Source organism: Pithys albifrons, chromosome Z (genome assembly GCF_047495875.1).
Source record: "Pithys albifrons albifrons isolate INPA30051 chromosome Z, PitAlb_v1, whole genome shotgun sequence".
Taxonomy (NCBI): domain Eukaryota; kingdom Metazoa; phylum Chordata; class Aves; order Passeriformes; family Thamnophilidae; genus Pithys; species Pithys albifrons.
In genome coordinates this window covers 10,164,724-10,183,642 of record NC_092497.1, presented here as the reverse complement: position 1 = coordinate 10,183,642, position 18,919 = coordinate 10,164,724, and the positions used below count along the sequence as shown (strand labels likewise).

General features: G+C 41.1%; 1 protein-coding gene across 1 annotated transcript in view; it reads right to left on the bottom strand.

Moving 5' to 3' along the window:
- Positions 1 to 319: 319 nt before the first annotated feature.
- Positions 320 to 18,919, bottom strand: part of LOC139685108 (protein unc-13 homolog B-like) — a 76,758-nt gene continuing 58,158 nt past the window's right edge. The window contains exon 8 of the mRNA XM_071581722.1: positions 320 to 470. Within this exon, the coding sequence (XP_071437823.1) occupies positions 409 to 470 (62 nt within the window). The 3' untranslated portion in view covers positions 320 to 408. The remainder of the gene's footprint in view (positions 471 to 18,919) is intronic.

Sequence of the window (18,919 nt, the reverse complement as noted above, 5' to 3'; positions counted from 1 at the left end):
ACTGGTCCTGCACAACAGATGTTGCACAGATAGGTAATATCAACTTAATTGTCAGAAAAAGCAAGAACAATGCCCAAGGAAAGAGCAAAAAGAGGAATCCTCTTTGAACTAGCTGAAAATAACCTGGGAGTAATTTCACCTACCTCACTTGGGCTTCTGCATCAACATCCTTGGGCTTCTCAAGTTCCAGAGGTAAGTTAGCTGCAGGATGGTCAGTATGTTTTTCCTCTGTCTTGCAGACCTTCTCCTCCTCTTCTTTTCCACAAGGCTCCTCTTGCTCCCTGAGCCATGCCTGACCATCCTTCTGGTAGCTGCCCAAACTGTGGTAGGAATGATTCGACTGCCTTTCCTGGTGATCATCTTCTTGCTCAGAGCCATGGGCACTTTCATGGGAATGTTCCAGCTCGCTTAGGTGAGAGCTTTCCTGGCTGACATTACAAGAGGAGCCATATCTACTACTGCCAGCAGGACTACGAGAGAATAAGAAAATCCATCAGCAAAAAGAGCGGATTGGAAAAACACAAAACAATCTGCACATTCAACAAACTCAGCAGGACATTAAATATTACTGAAAAGACATGTTACGAAGACATACTTAGCTATTATACTCTCATTATTATTATCCAAACCTAGACTTCTGAACCTCAAAACTCTGATATGCAAAAGAAATACTTTATACACAACCTATCAGAATTTAGACTATATACACTTTATAAATATATATGTGCACATATATATACTTTTATATTTACACTTATATATGGTCTGTACATAATCTACCCGGGTCTTTCCTGTACCAACTACCACTTCATCTGACATCAGCTAGAAACTGACAGTGAAGATATTCTAATAACCAGACAGGAACATGAATGGAAACAGCAATTCAGAGTGAAAGTGTTTCTGTCTTCTGCAGTTCTGCTGCAGCTGGGGTCTTTATTATGATCATTTAAGATGACTATTGTTAAAAAATACAGATAAAGTTAACTTTATTTTTATATAAGTTTAAGATAAAATACATTGCAGCCAAGATTAAGATTGTCAAGACTCTCAACTTAAAACCTTTTACAAAAGTGGAGCAATTTTTCAAATGCAAGCCCCATATCTCACTCCAATAGAGCCTTCTCAATAATTTATTTCATATAAAAATCCCAGCATGACAGGGTTGTGAATGCTGTGATTTGAGACACCACCTTCAGGACTGAATTCCTGGAATCCTCAAAGAAAATACAGTCGATGGAAATATCTCATGCAGTCAGGAAAACTATGGCCAAGAATTAAGCAGCACTCATGTTTCTCTCTTGCAGTCTTAGGAGAATTTAAAGTCAAATAGGAAGATTTATGAGTGCAAAGTTGCAACTGTATGATCAAAGGAACAAGTTTCACATGTTTTACACAGAAATAAATAAGTTTAGTGAGTCTCTGTTTTGATTTTTGAGAGCAACTGTAACTTAACATATGTGCAGAACTCAATACAGACTCATGAAATACTGATACCTTCCTCTAGTGATTTTCACAACTGCATGAAATAACTTTTCAACAGATTTTAGGAAAAGCAAGCATTAGAATACCTTCACTGATACTTCTGATAATGTTTTAATATCTTTAGTAATATGAGATGAACCTAAGAAGTTCTATAATCCATCATCAGTAGGTTAAATTTCTCTCTAAAAGCCTTCATTTTGCATTTTGAAAACAAAATGCTCCTTCATACCACTACACTCTACCTACTCTTACTTGTGTCTTAGCAAAGACAGCATTATTATCACTAAACAAGAAAGCAGAGTGATTTGTATGCAGCAGAAACACACAAATACTACAACTTCTGGAGGGCTAATGAAATTAGCACCAGAAGCATTTCATTCAGTGGCACACAGTATAAGAACATAGCAAATTTAATTACACTTAGAGAAAGAGTGGGAAAAGGTGAGAAAATGGTCTAAAGGCTTGCACATAACTAGCAAGTGCAGTTTGCCATACCTCTGTGACAGCTATCAGTGATATTACAAATACTAACAACAGATAGGGAATGGGACTGAGCTACAAACATAAGACACCAAGACCATTATCTACAGCTGTAGTATTGCATTATAAATGGTCAAAACCCATTTATTATGCCTCATTTGTAACTAGCCTTTTCTCATTCTGTTGTTCCACGCTCTGCAGATCTGCAGCCAGTGTGTCTGGATGAAGCAGTGCTCCATCAGAAGCAGAATCAAGCCCACTTTCTCCCAGTTCAGGCTTCTCTGGCACATGCTCTTCCTCATGATCCTCTTTGTGCAGTTCACCTGAAGTCACATTCTGCTGATCTTCTGACTCTTTATCAAACTTCTCTCCCAGCTCCTTGTTGGATATATCAACAGTGCTTGCACCAGATGGCTCTTCAGAAGGTTCATTGTCTACAGTGTCAGGCTGCTTTGAAGACAACTTTACTTCTATATTTGCATCAGTCAGTTGATCTGAGACTGCAGATTTTGAGTTTTCATCTGAACTAACGGTTCCTAACACCTTGTCATCCGGTTTTGACAAAGCCTGTGATGGTACATTTGGTTCCTTTTTGGCAGAGGTCTCCCTGATGTCTTTTTGCCAGGGGAAGGAGAAATCTAGCTTTTTCCCAAATACTGCTTCTTGGGTACTCTCTAGCTTGCTCACCTTTTCTTCACTACCTCCTTCAAACAGAGATGAAGAAAGTTTCTTAAAACTGGACATGAGGCCCTGATCTGTTCCTGCTTTATTCACAGAGGGCGGCTGCTGAGAGAAGAATGACCCAAAGGGCTTTCCACTATCAGAAGATGACATAAAGCTGAATTTTGGCAAACTGGGTATGTTTGGTATTTCAAAGATAGTTTTACTACTGTTTGTATCTGGGGGGACATTATTAGTTCTATCCTGTTTCTTCAAGTCAGATTTGGAAGCAATCCCTTCTGCAGGCACTTCATCAGTTGCTACATGTTTCTCCCCTTTGGCAGTTTGCTGTTCTGCCTCACTTGTCTTATCTTCTTTCATCTGAAGCAGTTGAACACTGGGCTCATCATCTGCAACTGTGGGTTCTCTATCATTACTGCTGATCAAGTCCTGCTGATGAATATCAGCATTGGCATGATGCTCTGTAACAGCAGGCTCAGACTCAAGAGTAGCACTCTTATCTAATTCAGAAAGGTTTGTCTCTGGCCCACTAGTTGAGGCTTCCTTTTCTAGTGCAAGTTCATGAGTAGAGCCAGTGTGAGGGACGTCAATGGCTGCCTTGTCTGCAGGAGCAGTTTGTTCCTCTGCTACATGTGAAGAATCCATGTCTAGTTGGCGAGTACCTACATCAGTCTGATCAGTGGCCTCAGCCTGCACTGTATCAACTGCATTCCTGAGATCAGACTGGTATGGCTGAGTATCTACCACCTCAGAGGGTTGTGCTTCATTATCCAGCTGCACAACCTCATGGGCTTGATCCCCACTAGAGACTCCTGTTTCTGGCATAATCCTTAAAGGTTCCTCTTTGCAGGTTTCTGAGTTCTGCTTTTCCTCAGCTTCTATTTTCACAGGAGATTCTTCTGTGGAGTTCTCTTCTGCTGAAACAGGTAATACATCCTTCTTCACAGAGCCTGAGACTTCTCTTTTAGACTCTCTGGCTGCAGCTGTATTTTCAGTCTCCTTAGAGTCTTTTGCTGGAACAGACCCAGTGACATCTTTCACACTACTGCTTTGAGGTTTAGGGGTGGATTTTGGAGGTGTCTCTTTTGGAGATTCTTTTGGACCTTTGAAGATGCCAAAGAGATCATTTGTGAAAGCTGGTGCTGGGGCACTTGGGAGGGATGAGAAACCAAAGAAAGAACTGCTTCTCTTCTGTGTAGTAGGAGGTGCAGTAGCTTGAGGTTGGGAAAAGAAACCAGATAATGTTTTAGGTGGTTTCATTTTTGTCATGAAACTTGAAAACATTTCAACTGAAGAATCCAGAACTGATTTATCACTCTCAGGTTCCTTAGGTTTGTTTTGAAAATTAGATGCCTCTGGCATTTTAGGAGGGTGTGGCTCCTGTGTCTGTTTGAATCTGTCACCAAGAGTTTGTTCTGGTACTTTATGTTCTGGCAAGTGATGCTGTATACAGACTTCTTCGGAGACCACTTCATTTTTTATGTCACTTGTATTATTTAAGTCATTTAGACCCTGGGAATCCATGTTATCACCTGAGACCATGCTATTATCAATTTCTTCAGAAGTTTGCTCTTTTGAAGAATAAGGCTCTTCTTTATCAATAGGAAATGCAACACTATCCATTTTTTCTGTGTTACCAAAAGCATCTTCTTCTGCACCTAGGGAAATAGTCTGTTGGTCCTGAGAAGCCTCCTGCATACTGGGAGTCTGAAGGCAAGAACCAGAAGCAGGCAAATTGGTTACTGCAGTGTCATCAGTCTGTGGAACCTTTTCTAAGTTGCTCCCTTCAGCAACTGCATCAATACTTTCAACATTTTCCACTGCAAGCATTTCTGATTTATTTTCTGGGATATTGAGGTCATTAGACATTTGTTTGCCAGTCACTGCTGCAATAATATCATCAACTTCTTTTTTATTGTCTGCATCTTGTTGCCTGGTAGAACTGCTGCTTTTGACACCAGAGTCGGTGGAAACGCTTTGCTTCACAGGTGGCTTAGAGTTCACTGGTATAGCTGGTTTTGTATTACTCTCCTGTCTGGGAGCAGTTGGTGGCTTAGAGTTCATTGGTTTAGCTGGTTTTGTATTATTCTCCTGTCCTGGAGCAGTTTGTGGCTTTTCATCCAAGAAGGATGTCAAATTGAAGAAGCTAAAGCTAGTGCTTCTTTGAGGTATGCTCTTCTCAGCAGATGGACCACTGGAGAAGAAGGAGGGCAGATGAAATAGCCCCTCTGTCTCTTGTTGCTTCCCGCCAGCAGGAGCAGCAGCAGGTGCTGAAGGCTTTGGTTCATCTGATCCAGTGAAGAAGGAGAATATGCTCTTACTGGTTGACTGTGATTTTGGAGCAGCGATGTCGGAAAAGCTGAACGGCAAACTGAAACCCGACTCTTTAGGTGTCTGGTCTGGCTTTGGTTTTGTTCGATTAACTGTGTCTCCTAAGTGGTCTGCTCCTTGTTGCTTCGGGGTAACTGTGGGTGTGCTGCTTTGCTGCACAGCTGACTGACTCAATTGGCTTATTCTGCGACCTACATCCATTGGCTTCTGTGAAGCATTTCCATGGGGCACTTCTTTATTCTCAGAAGACTCTTCCACAGCTTTTCTGCTTTGTGGTTTCATTTGCACCCCACAGCTAGGAGAGACATGCCTGCCCATGCCTTCTGTTCTCACCTCTTCCTTAGGGGTGGACGACAGACATGGCATACTAGCACTCTGAAGACCCCCAGACTTCTCAGTTTTTTGTCTTGGCTCAGCCACAGTTCTGCTACTGCTTTTTGGCAGAGTTGCAGTGCTTGTGGTTGGTTGAGGAGACACAGGCTCCACTTTGAAGAGATCTCCGATGGAACCAAACAATGATGAAATGCCAGAAGTTTCCTTCTGTTCTGGCTGTTTCACCTCTTCTGGTTTATCACTTTGATTTTTCTTCAGATCTGGTGCTGATGGCTGTGGTGCTTTGCTTACCTGTGTTTTAAAGAAATCAAAAAATCCAGAAGCTTGGGGTTTGTTCGCAGCGGAGCTGGAAGGGGAATCTTCTCCAAGACTGAACAACTTCAGAGCACTTTTAAATAATGTCTCCTCAGGCTCAGTGGCTGGTTGGTTCTGATTTGGCTGTGACTCACTAGATTCATTAACATTTGCATGCCTTTCAAGACGCCTGGAAGGTGGTGGTGTTTTGACAACTCTTTCTTCTCTTACGGGCCTGCTGTCCAGAGCAGTGTGGCTCAGTAGAGAAGGAGATCTTGTCAATCCTGGTTTTTTAACACGGTTGTTTTCAGTTAGATTTGATTCTGGCTTTTCATTTCTAGCAGCCTTCAAATTAAGTTCTGATGAAACATTCCTTCTAGGTTCTGATGTAACAGGAAACTTCTGCCCTGTTTGTGCCTCATCTAAATTTCTATTTGCTGTAAGTGACAAAACATCAGTTTTACTTTCAGATGATATTGACTGTGTGTCTGTTCTCTTCAAAGCAGAATCTTCTGATATCTCAGAACCAGGACCAGAAGACTTTCCAATTAGTCCACCCAAAGCAGAAAATAAAGAGCTAACTTTGTTCACTGGTGTTTTCTTTTCTTCCTCTGTCCTTTTTGGTTCTGTTACTCTTTCAGTAGATGCTGCAGTTTCCTCAGCTTTAGGAGCAGACTGAAACAGCTGGAAACCAAAGAACCCTGATGACCCACTTGCAGAAGTTGTCACTGGGACAGCCTTCTCGACTTCCTTGGTGTGGACTTCTTTAGTCTGGGATTTATTGAAAGCTGTTCTGGAATGTGTTCTGAGATCAAGGGTTAGTGGAGACTCCTCCGAATGATCTGGGGTTTCCTTCTCAGGCCTAAAATCTACCTTGAGTTTTTGAAGTTTATAACCTGAGAAGTCTAATGGTTGCTCTCTCTGATAATAAATAGACTCCTCAAACATCTGTGAAAAAGTTTCCAAATTCATGTTCATTAGCTGATCACTCCTCTGCAAAGCTACTGACAAATCCAGGGGCTTATTTGTTGTATAATCATCTAGAGACTCTTCAGCAAACCAAAAGAGCTCATCTTCACTGCCAAGAGGGACTTTAAAACCACAAACAGCAATTGTGCTGTCTTCTAGCACAGCTCTTGGAATGGAATCCGTCTGAAAATTGTAATCCCACCAGTCCAGGTAAGAATAAGTTTCAGGAGCACACACATAAACATACTGTCCAGTGGGATCAGTGAGCAGAGAATACACATACTGGCTATCACTGTACATGTAGTATCCACAATCACCATCTTCTGATGGCCACCATATGCCCTGCTCCAGCATCATTATCCATTCCTGATACTCTCGGCTATAGGAGGAGTACATTAAGCTCTCATCCATACTTAAAGTCTCTTGGTCAATTAGTGTCCACATTGTTCCATCACAGCCAGAGGAGTAGCTTAAATCCATGGGCAGCTCTTCAAATAAGTAACTGCCATCTCTTTCAAAGGGTGGAAAGTTACTATAACATTCATTCAGAGAATTAGCAGTCCATGCATCATTTTCTTCTGAACAAACATCTTGAAAGATTACCTGGTCAAATGACTCATATGACATTGCACTTAAATCTAAGCTCTGTCCATCAAAATTGGCATTAGTCTGCCAATCCATCACATTTGCATTCCCATCCTTTTTACATAGATTCACTACTGTATCATTTTCAGGCCAGTCCAAGAACTGAGAGGGCAGAACAGGGTTCTGGTTTAATACATAGTAAACTGGTACTGCTATTCCATGAGTATCAGCCAATTCTCCCATTTCATATTCCCACTCAAAGCTAGAATGGCTTCTTGTTTCCTGATAACCTGAGTACTGTTCCGTAGGGTTATAACTTTTATTTGTCAAATTGAGAAATTCATTTGATCCTTTGTTTAAAGGAGCTGGAATAACTCTAGATTCTGCATCCCGATGAGGAATATGCCTACTATTTATAGACTTTCCAGATAAGTCTTGTACCTTGTCTTGCAGATTTAGAGCCTCAGGGAGCACAGGATGCCCACAGTGAGGAACATGTGGCTCAGCTCTTGTACTGGACAGCTGGTCAGTAGTTTTGGACGATTCAGTTGTTTTCACATTATCTTGTTTCTCCTTTGGTTTAGGCAGAAGACTTTTTAAGAAGCTGGCAGCTTCCTGCTTTTCTCCAGTGCTGCTTTGAGTATCAGAAGCCACTCCTGTGTTGCTGGGTTTTGTCTCCAAGCTAGAATCCTCACCTCTATCAAAGAGCTTCATGAATCCCAGAGAGTTTGTTTTCACCTTCTCTTGCTTAGATTCAGACAAGTTTTCATTTGAAGCAAACTTGAATAAGCCAGAAAATAATCCAGAAGTGCTTTTCTGGCCATCACTCTCACTTTTAGCAGTAAGATCTTGGTTACTGGATGAGTTTTCATTGGAAGAAATATGAAGAAGCCCAGAAAGAAAACCTGGTGTGTGCTTCTTCTCCATATCATCTGCACTTGCAGCTTCTGGCCCTCGAGCTGAAGGGGCGGATTCAACTGAACTGTCATTTAAGTTTGGTGCACTTAGTCCTTCCCGCATCACTCCTCCTTTTACATGTTTAGGTTCTTCCTGAGTAGTCTTAGTTCTCTGCTGCTCTTCTGCAGCCTTAAAGGTAGCAGAAGCACTATCTTGGTGTTTTTCTCTGTTTACCTGGCCACTAGATAGGTTTTCTTTATTCATGCTTTTTCTTTGTAAAAGTTCCTCCTTTTGGTCTGATAAATTTGGAACTGAACTAGATTTTAATGAAACCTTATTTTCTGAATTTCTGTTTCTATCTCCAGGTAAAGAACTGCCACTAGAATTCTGATGACTTCTTTGGTCCTGCGTAGGTGCTAGATTTTCTGCAGAAGAAAATTTAAATAAGGAAGGAATAAAGCCTCCCTTCTCATTCTTCTCTTCTTGCTTTCCTGAAAAACCCAGCCCACCGAAAAAAGGAAGTTTCCCAGTGAAAGGAAATGAATGTTCTTCCTTTGATGAACTATTTTGTCTTATATCCTCCTCAGACTTATAGCCTTTAAAATGTCCAGGTGCATTTTCCTTCTGCCCTTGTTCAGCAGAAGGAAGCAACAACTGACTGAAAGACTTTTTGAGTGGACTGAAAAAGCTCTCAGATGCTGTACTCTGGCCTTGAGGTTGTGAATTGGGTTCCACATTACCTCTGTTTTGCTTGTTTTGCATTCCATGGCCTGCAGTATGCTGATCCGCTGAGTGATTTGCAGGAGGCTGCTCCCTGGCAGTGGGCACACCCTCTTTCACAGAGGCATCTGGCTGGTTTGTAACAGGATGCAAATCTGATTGCTTCTGTGGCACATCCTGCTGCTTGGGAGCCAAGAGACCATCAAAATTGGCTTTCAGGCTGAAGGAACTGACTGAGCTGGTGAGCCTGCCAAAGATTGAAGACACAGAAGTGCTATTTGCATTTACCTCTGCCTCACTTCCAGTCTCACTTTTCTGTATCTCTGGAACAATGCTGCTGGTCCTGACTGACGTCGGTTGAGGTGATGTTTCACTCTTGTTTGCCTCATCAGCTTTCGCAGCATGGCTGTCCTCCTTGGTGTGCTCTTCCTTTATGACTTCTGCCTTTGGCACTTCCTTCTCAGAGAAGATCTTTAAAGGATTAAACATGCCTAGAACTGAATTCACAACAGAATGTTGGTTCTGTTGGCTGTCAGCAGCAGTTCCTTGGGATTGCGGGGGATGATGTGTTATGGAAGGTTTACTGTCCATCTCAGTGGTTTCTGCCTTGTTGGAGTTTATGTTCTGGGCTCTTTTATCGCCACTTACCTGCAATGGTAGTAAAGACTGAATGGAGAACTTGGAGTCAGTTTTATTATCTGCTGCCCCTCCAGAAGATGAATTCTCACTTTTAGACTTACTAGAAAATACATTCAAGATTCCACCTTCTGATGAGTTTTTGTTTTCTGTATTCTCTGGTGTGGAAGAAACAAGTTTTTCAACAGATGCTGTAAGCTGCTTTGTGCTTGACCCCACCTTTTCCGTGAAAGAGCTGAACAGAGAATTTACTGTATTTTTCACACCTGACAAGTCTGGAAGAGATTCAGATTTGCCTTTAGTACTCTCCTCTGCAGCAGGCTGTTTGGTCTGTTCAGACTTTTTAGCTTCTACTGAATTATCAGCATTACTCTGCTTCAGTGGCATGCTCTCAACATTTTTTCTGGTTTCTGGCAAGGTACCAAATTTGCTGATTTCTTCCTCCTTTTCAGCCAAGTATTCTGAGACTGATTCTACCAGACACTGAAGTTCATCCATTGTGTCTATGTACTCCTCACTGGGTTCTTCAACAGGAGACAGTGTTAAGTCTTGCATAGTATGAACACGCTTGCTCTCTTTAGTTTTATGTTTTTTATCAGAGCTAGCCTTTAGCTGGGAGCCCATATTTGCAGGGCAATTAACAGTTAAGTTTCTCAAATGGCTGATGTCAGAATCACACCATGTTTTTGAAAGTGTAGCCAGTTCCTCCATTTCATCATCTGAAACAGGTGAGTACTGGAACTCATCAGAAGCACTGCTGTCATATTCCTCAAGAATATCCACAGGCACAAAAGTGTTCTCTGGCATCCCTGTGTGTTTCAGGTCTTCAGTGTTACTGAGGGGAAGTGAGTCCTCATGGTTCATTCCCTGCTTGTTGGGCAACTTGCCACTTTTAACCATTAACCCATTTTTGTATGGACGCAGGATTGAATAAGCAGGCAACTGTTCCTTACTTTCTGAGCTACTGGTATATTTTCCAGTTCTATCATATACTGGAAAGTCATCAATAGGTTCAGAACTAGTTGCCAAACCATTGAAATAAACTGTCTTCTCCCCAGGAAACTGCAGACCTGCATTACTTTGCAGGCTTATTTGTTCTCTCTCTTCAAAATTGTATCGCAGCTTCTTTTTCCTTCTTCTATCTATGGTATCATATTCCTGAGGATACCTAGGGACATCTACAGACCCTGACTCCACACACACACTTTGGCAGCACCTTGATCTTTCACAGTGACTGAAATTTTCTCTTTTTGAGAGAGTCTGCATCTTTTTAATTTTTTTCTCATGCCAACTTCTATTTTTATGATTTTTTTCTAAAAATTCCTCTATTAATAGTTTTCCTAGCTCTTCATAGTTACTCTCCTGTTCTTCTTCTCCATCTTCAGAGTTAAATGGAATGATCCTGACTCTTTCATTTCTAGCTAGAGATCCTTGTCTAAGATGAGAAATAAAAGGGGTGGGAGGGAAAGGAGAGAGGCAGCAAAAAAACAGGAAGGAAAAAATAACAGTTTTAGAAAAAGCTCTAGAAAAGACAGAAAAAATAGTAATGAAAGAAGACATTAAATTAAGGAAAATTAAAATCAGAAACATTCAGAAATAACAAAGTTGAAAACCTGCCAATCTACCACCATTACATTTCAATCAAATAGTCAGAAAAAGCAGCATGGGTTGTGAGATTCCACGGCTTATGGCTGCACAAAAATTAGAAATGCCTGTTTGAAGGAGAACAGCTTTTTGTGATCAAGTGAGGGCACACAGCCTTGGCTGTACCAGTACTCTGCTGTTACTTTTTTAGTCATGCTGAAAAGAAGTCACTTATTGCAGTAACAGGACTTCTCTGAGATACAGTGCCCACGCGCATCATTCCACTATGCTGCATTTCAGTCACTCCATGATGCAGACTTTGTTTTGGCAGTATTCATAAAGCACACAGGGACTTTGTGTTTCCCAGAGGTGGCTACAGAGAGGAGGTCTCATGTGAAAGCTCAGGAGTCACTGGACTCCAGGCAAGTATGCAAACCATGCACACCAGCAGCATGAGGAGTTCCAGCTATTCCACCACTCCTCTTTGCTGGGAAAGCTCTCACTACAGCTAATGGCCTCAAGGGGCTCCCAGCAACACAAAATTAAGGCTCTTGGAGCTGTCACTGAATCAGAAGGTGAAACAAAACATTGACACTTGATATTAGCCCACTGCAAGCCTCAGATGCTTTTCAGGATGTGTACTTTCCACTTATAATGTATCTAAACAGATTCCGCAATCCATACTTGTCCATTGTGGGAGAATGGATTAAAGCGGTGAAACAATCCCAAGCTTCTTAGAAACCCAAGTAAATGACCTTTGGGATTTTGGGATTAATTCCTAGTCCTTCATCAGAAGGATTATCTCAATTGTTCAACAGCCCTAAGGCTAGCAGCGAGAAGACTTCCTCTTTACCTAAATCTCACTGGAACAGCTCTTGACAATCTACATAAAATTAAACAGGTAGAAAGTGGATGTAAAAATATCAAAATGATCACCTAAAAGAGGCACTGCAGCTTTGTCTCATATCATTCATTGCTGAGAACTAGGGAGCATGAGGACATACATGCAATGGCACTGTCAGAGCAGGGCAAGAGAAAGGAAAGGACAGAGAGCACACAGGGATTTTATGAATACTGCTAATACAGGAGTCTTCACCATGAGAGCTGCATGGGGCACCCCACTATAGAACAGCAACAGGATAGCCCTGAAAGAGAAATAGGTCATTGTGTTTTCACTACTGCTGGTTCAGTACTGCATTTCCACCAGTACTAGCTAACTTAAGCTAATTGCAAAGATGCCCATTACTTTAAATTAATCCTGTTATACACAGTTTAGAACATTTACTACACTTCTTGCTCACAATTTTAACATGGTAATTGAAATCATTTTCTTTTAAAAGCTAACAAAATTTAAAAGACTCCCAGGGCCACCACAGCTACTAGATCAAGACCTTCCAAATCTCAGCTGAAGGCAACAGGAGCAACATGAATGCCTGAAGAGCCATTATCTGTAACTGCTGAATCAACAATAGACTAATCCAGGCATAAAGGAAATTACTTTTCTTTCCAATTGAGCTCCTTCCCCCATATGTGCTTCCCCTTGCACTTCTAAAAAGCATCCCTTTAACTAGAAATAAAGCAACAATAGTAAGTCCAACACATGAGAGGAGAAAGAGTAGACAACATCAGCTCACAATTTTACTACCACAGATCTGAGAAAGGAGGCAAACAGCGCGTATCAGCTGAAATTGTACCATAATACCACTTCATAGGAGCAGCAGCAGCAGCGTGGAGAAAGACACACAGGTGCAAAGAGATTAACCCACCTATCCGACAGATCTAGAGAGCGCCTGCTCTCTAGCGAGCACTGGCAGCTTGTCATTTGACTACAATCAGATGTGGACTCTGGGTCAGTGCAGCCACTCACAGTGGAATCTATGCTATCAAACCGCCTTGAAAGTAAAGAGAGCAAGAGCAGGGAGACACAGAGGACAAATGGTTACACAAAATGAACACTGTAAAGAAAAGTTAGTGCTTTAAAAAAAAACAAAAACAAAAACAAAAAACCAAAAAACCAAGATAAAAATCTGAGGGGAAGATGTCTGCTATTTTGAAGCCAAACTGGCTGCTGGCAGCAAAACACACTGCAAGGACAAATAAGAATATTGCTTGTTATCCTTATGAAATGGTGGCAGAAAACACATGTCAAAGGAATATGATCACACGTAACAGCTAATAAAGAAAAATCAGGACTTTTCCACCCAAATGCAAATGTTGTAAGAAAAAACACCTCGGTATTAGAACTTCTAGTTTCAACTGAGGCACTTCAGCACTGACAACATTTTGCCCAATTCCAGACAGATTCTAGCAAAATCTAGTCTTTTTCCTCTGGGTCTGCCCAGGACAGCCTCCTACAAGCTGTCATTTCCTCAGTAACCATCAACTGCAGTCTGTCAGGAACACTGATTTCACCAGGTGACTGACTGGCCCACAGCACTAAGGGCTGCTAGGACCAAAATTCAAACACAATTTGGTTTTGCAATACTTGGCTACAACTCTGTTTCGAAAATCTTTAAGATCTACCCACCTGCTACTTTTAAGCGAGCTCATTAGAAATACCTTTCTGGTAAGTAAGAGAATCCCACATAGTTTCTTTGGGAAACTTATTTGCATTTTTTAAGTTTTAATATTAAATATGTAGCAAAAAATCTTGTTTGGCATGCGGAAAAACACACATGGGGAAGAGGAAGGCTCAGAGGGAATCGATCACCATCCTGGACTGAAAGCAATTTTACACCACAGCAGACCACAAAGCTCTTAGTTTTTAAGTAAATTTTATCAGTCCAGATCAATTCACACCAATACCTTCAGGAAATCATTTGAAAAAAACCCAAACAACAAACACATATTCTAGCTTAGTATTCGGTAACAATTCAAGCCAGAAGTGCTTCTTAGGAAGGTCTTACAAACACATTTATCCTTTAGATACGGTTAAAAGTTCCCATACACCCTGACTCCAAGCAAGATGAGCCATGAAAGGCTACTTGTATTGACAACATGACCCCAAAAAGTCACATAAGTGCAAAAATACACTGGCTTGGGAGGCACACCCATGCAAAGGTACCAGAACAACCAGCCACTCAGTGATGTGGCCTTCAAAAGGCAACGGGGAAGTACAGCCAAGAGTAAATGACCTCAAAGTTGAGCATACCCTTGAAAGGTAACTCCCTAAACTACCAGGTCTGGTGCAAGACATAGTCTCATGGCTTTGTCCTGGCTCACAGCAGAGCCCCAGTGCTAAAAAAACAGGTAACACCTTCCCTATCAGAACACTTCTAGAGCCCTTGATCTGCCCTCCCCTTCCAGCATGGCACCTTCACGTCCTGCTGTAGAACAATGGGAAAAGAAGAGCTACCCACAGGACAGCACCCACCTGATGGCCACGTGTTCTCGGTAATCCAGATTATAATTTTGCAGGGAGTCGGCACAAGAATCCCGCAAGACCCCTTGCTGTTGCAGGCGTGAGGGCACCGTGAACTGGTGCACAGAGGCGTTGGGCTGCGCCGTGGTGTGGTATGGAGGGGGAATGCTGTTACTGGTCTCACTGCGGTAGTCGCTGTCCCGATCATCCACAGCACTGTCAGCATCTTCAAAGGCTAAGAAATAAAGGCAGTTAAGGGCATAGCTCTCTGAAGTTGCCCTGCTGGGACAGTGAAGCCCACTCAGTTTTGAAAGAATGGCAAAAAACCACTATTTCTGCTGCAGATGTATCTTGGACTCGTAGCTGGCTACGACCCCCAGTTCTCTCAAGTATGCACCAAGGAATTGCAGTGATCAGGTCCACACTCTCCTTTCCCTCTTCCCATCACAGGAGTGCAATTCTCTTTAGTAATGACAAGCAGATTAAAGCATTTTTATTTAAAACAAACAAAAAACCCCAGGATCTAAAATTTCAGTTACTTTGCTGCTGCCAAAATGAACCTATGGATGTTGGGGCAAAACCCCCAAAACATTTATTAATGGAAAGGAGCTCTTTTCCTGTAAACTTTTCAACCTTCAAGTTGCAATGTTGTCTCTTCTTCTCAGCATCCTTAACCAGAACTCTAGGGTTCTGAATGGGCTTTTTTCATGCATTTTTTTCTTCTTTTTTTTTTAATCTATTATTTTCCATTAAGAGAAACTAATGGAAAGTACTCAGTAAGAAAACCAGTACAACTAGGAGAGCAGTTCTCCTTATAAACAATTACACTACTTCTTATAGGGGAAAATTGCTACTTTTAACACATACAAGTAAATTAGCTTAAGTATAGTACTTAACGCTAATAATAACCTTCACAAAGGAAAAAGCTCCTTTCCTCTCCCTGCAGAAACACTTTAGTTTGTTAACCCTTCAGGAAAGGAATGCCAAGTTATAGTGAGGCAAAGTATCAAAAATATATGGCTGTGCAGGATGCAAGGTTGTCTTTGTAAGCTTAAAGTGAAATACACACACTATAAGGCAGTGGAGTGCACCATCAACATGCTTGAAACAAAAGAAAACAAGGATCAGCCATTATTCATTCTCTCTGCCAATCAAAAGCCTGTATAAAAAGGACAATCAAATTAAAGCCCTCTCTGGTAAGTTAAGACAATTGTGTGTGTTCTACACAGTCATTCACCATGAGGCTGAACAATAAAGTGAAGGTGCTCTTTACATGTCAGATTATTAAAAAACCTGCATTTAACTGCTCAAATCCAAGCAGATGGAAATGCAGCATCATCGAACACCATTTTCTTCCACTGGTGCCTCCCACACCTCTAATTCAATTTCCACTTTTTTAATCTGAAGCAAAATTTGTTCTCAGTGATCTTTTCAGTTCCTTCACAACATAGTAAGATTAGTGCCCTGCAGATGGATGGAAGAGTAAAAAAGAACCCTACCAGAAAACAAGTCTGCAAAATACAGGCCACTTGAAAAAGCCTGGCTCTACACTCCTAGGTAGAACCAATTCAATTTGATTGTCCACACCGAAAGAGAAGTTAAGCCTCCTGCTTTTTAGTAGTTTAAATGTTGCAGCGTTCTTGTCAGTCTCTAGTCAATTGAACAGAAATGAATAGCAATCATATGCTGTTTTATTCAGCTTTATTAAAAACATTGTCCATCAATTTTATTACAGTTCAATGCTTAGGAGAAACATTTGAGATTTACTACATTAAAAAGATTTTATATGCTAAAGTGCCAATCCCTTCTGAGCAGCACCAAACTTCCAGCCTGTGGAGCAAGGGCTGATCTATTTGTCAATCACAAGGCACACACTGTCCTCAGAAGAATAACAAGCTATTACTCAGCTGAGCAATGTCATTGCTGAACACTTGAGCCATTACCATCTAATGCACAATAATTACTTTTACTGGGACAGAAACACACTGCTCCAAAGAGCCTTTTAATGCTTCACTTTGCTGCTCAAATAATTTCTTTGTCCCATCAGATGTAGCTGTCATTCAAGAAAGCTTAAGTAACTCTCGTAGTTCTTCAGCTGTGGCTGCACAATTATGACAGCACTTGTAGGGGCTGAAGTCAGCCCAACTGAGATACAGGTTTGTGATCTGGCAAAAGTCACCAGACAGAAGCTTTAAGGATAAACAACTTAGCTAACCTCAAAAGTACATCAAAAAATACAAACCAGTAGTACAATTAACTGTGTCAAAAAAATAAAAGTGAATCCAGTGACTCACTACTACTGGCTTAAGCTTAGTATCAAGGTGTGCAAAGACTTACACAGTGTTATGGTTATCAGGAAGCAGGACACAGCTTCTACAGGTCAGCAACTCTGCCCAGCTGACAGGCTCAAAGATTTCCAAATGAGTCAGATTGTTGCAAAACCACTATCTAGATTTGTTAACCAGCCATCACACCTCACCTCTGCACTATCAAATGAAGATTTCCCACATAGACCACAGTATCTCTAAGCAACATCCAAAAATAGCTGACTATCTTAAATGTTAATCAAACATTTAGAGCATGTGTGTTTATAAAAGCTGGTACCAGAACTTCTCACAGCTCTTACTGGTGTTTAGCATAAGGAAGTCTCTTTAGGGTCATCACACAAAATGCTTCCCTGAGGCATGTTTAAAGGATTCAAGGCTTCATGAGGCATGAACATACTGTTTCTCTGATGTATGCAACATGAACTTAACAGCATCCATAGATGTTAATACCAGGCAGAAATCCTCGAGTGACTCATAAATAAGAATCAACTCAAAAACTCTTACTCATGCTGAACTGCAACTACCTTATGAAGAACCTCACTGTATTTAACAGAAGGGTTCTCAAATGAAGACATTGTTCAGACTGATCAAAAGCAACAAAAACTGGCCCATGTGTAGCTTATAGTACATGTTACCTTGAAAGTTAAGTATTCTGTGAAATGCCAGCATATAGTGATAATTCTGTTCATTAACATATTTAATTGTTTAAATTTTGATTAAGCAAGAGATTGACAAGAACTTGCAGAAGCAGCTTTGGGGATGCAGCACCCCTTCAAAAGGAGGCATTACAGCCCATGTTTCAGCAAAATATCCCAACAACATGGTGTGATAAATTCAAGTACTATTTTCTTTAAACAGATGATACAACAAGTCTTTCATAAATGAAGTTGTGACAGCCTCGGTCTCTGAAGATCAGTTAAATTAATAACAAGATGCATAACAATAAACATAAGTCAGTAACTTTTTTATCACAGTTTGAGAAACTTCACATATACAAAAGAGCTCTCAAGGGACAAACACTTTCTTTGTCACTGGACCCACAGCATAGAGAGCTGTAGGTAAGGTTCAAGGGGCAGGGCATAAGCATGCTGTTCACGTTTTGAAATTGAATATTCATGCATATAGGGAGCATAAGAAGAAAACCCATTGGGTAGTCACATCATACACGAGGATTTTACAGAATGGGGAAAATCACAAAAGGAGAGATATCTTCTCTGCCTGTTGTTCCTCCCCCCAGCTCCTGCCTCCCAAAGTTATTACACAGCTGTTGCAGTGTAGAACACATTAAGTTTTTAATATCTTGACCTCAGAATTACTTGGCACAGTCCTGTCACGCCAGGTCAACTAGTTACCTTTAGCGTCTAGTAACTTTCTTTAAATCATGCTTCAGGACAGGAAGGAAAGCTAACAGCAAAATTATTACAGGTGGCTGGATGAATGCACTTGAAGAAGTGTTTTTTTGGTTCAAGGTCCTAATGCATAGTCCTCGAGCTTAGTTATCCTCTACAAACTTGAGCAAAATCTTGGACAAAAGCAAAATCCTTACTAGTTTTCCAAAATAAACAGTGCAGTTTTCACAGTTTTTGTCTATTTCAATAAGGGTAAAAGAGAATAAAGTGTGCTAACTGAAGGAATCACTTCCAGTCAAAGTCAGCAGAGACCTCTGCCAGCTCCACACTAGAGTCTTTGCAGTTCACCTTCCCCATCCTTCCTCCATTTAAACTTCTTTTCATGCTAGCTGCCCACAGCTTCTTTGCTTAAGTCTCAGACCCCATTACTCCATCACCTACTGAACCATCAGTCACTTGTGGACACTTTCTAAAATCTTATGTAAATCAAAATGCACACTAGCCTAAAGAGGACTACTGAAGTAACAGGGAAGGAAAAAAGAATCTCAAAAGGACACCAGGGCATTTTTTGAGGCTCTTCTATATCTCTATTGCTAAAAACACCTAGGTTGTGAGAAGTTACTCAAGTGCAACTTTGCGGGTCATTAGTTCCTTGTATTGCCCTCATCACTTAAAAATACATTAGAAATGTGCATAATTGTAAAATGACAAATTCACAGTATTCAGCCTTCAGTTTAAGAACTTTCATAATATTGTTTTCCCACTTGAAAATACTCTGCTGTGAAACACTCAGTGGTGAAGAACCAAGCTGACAGGCTGAAGTCCAAAGACTACCTCCAACATCTACCCTACTTCTTCAAGCCTTTCGCTGTCCTAAGATGAGACCAGTT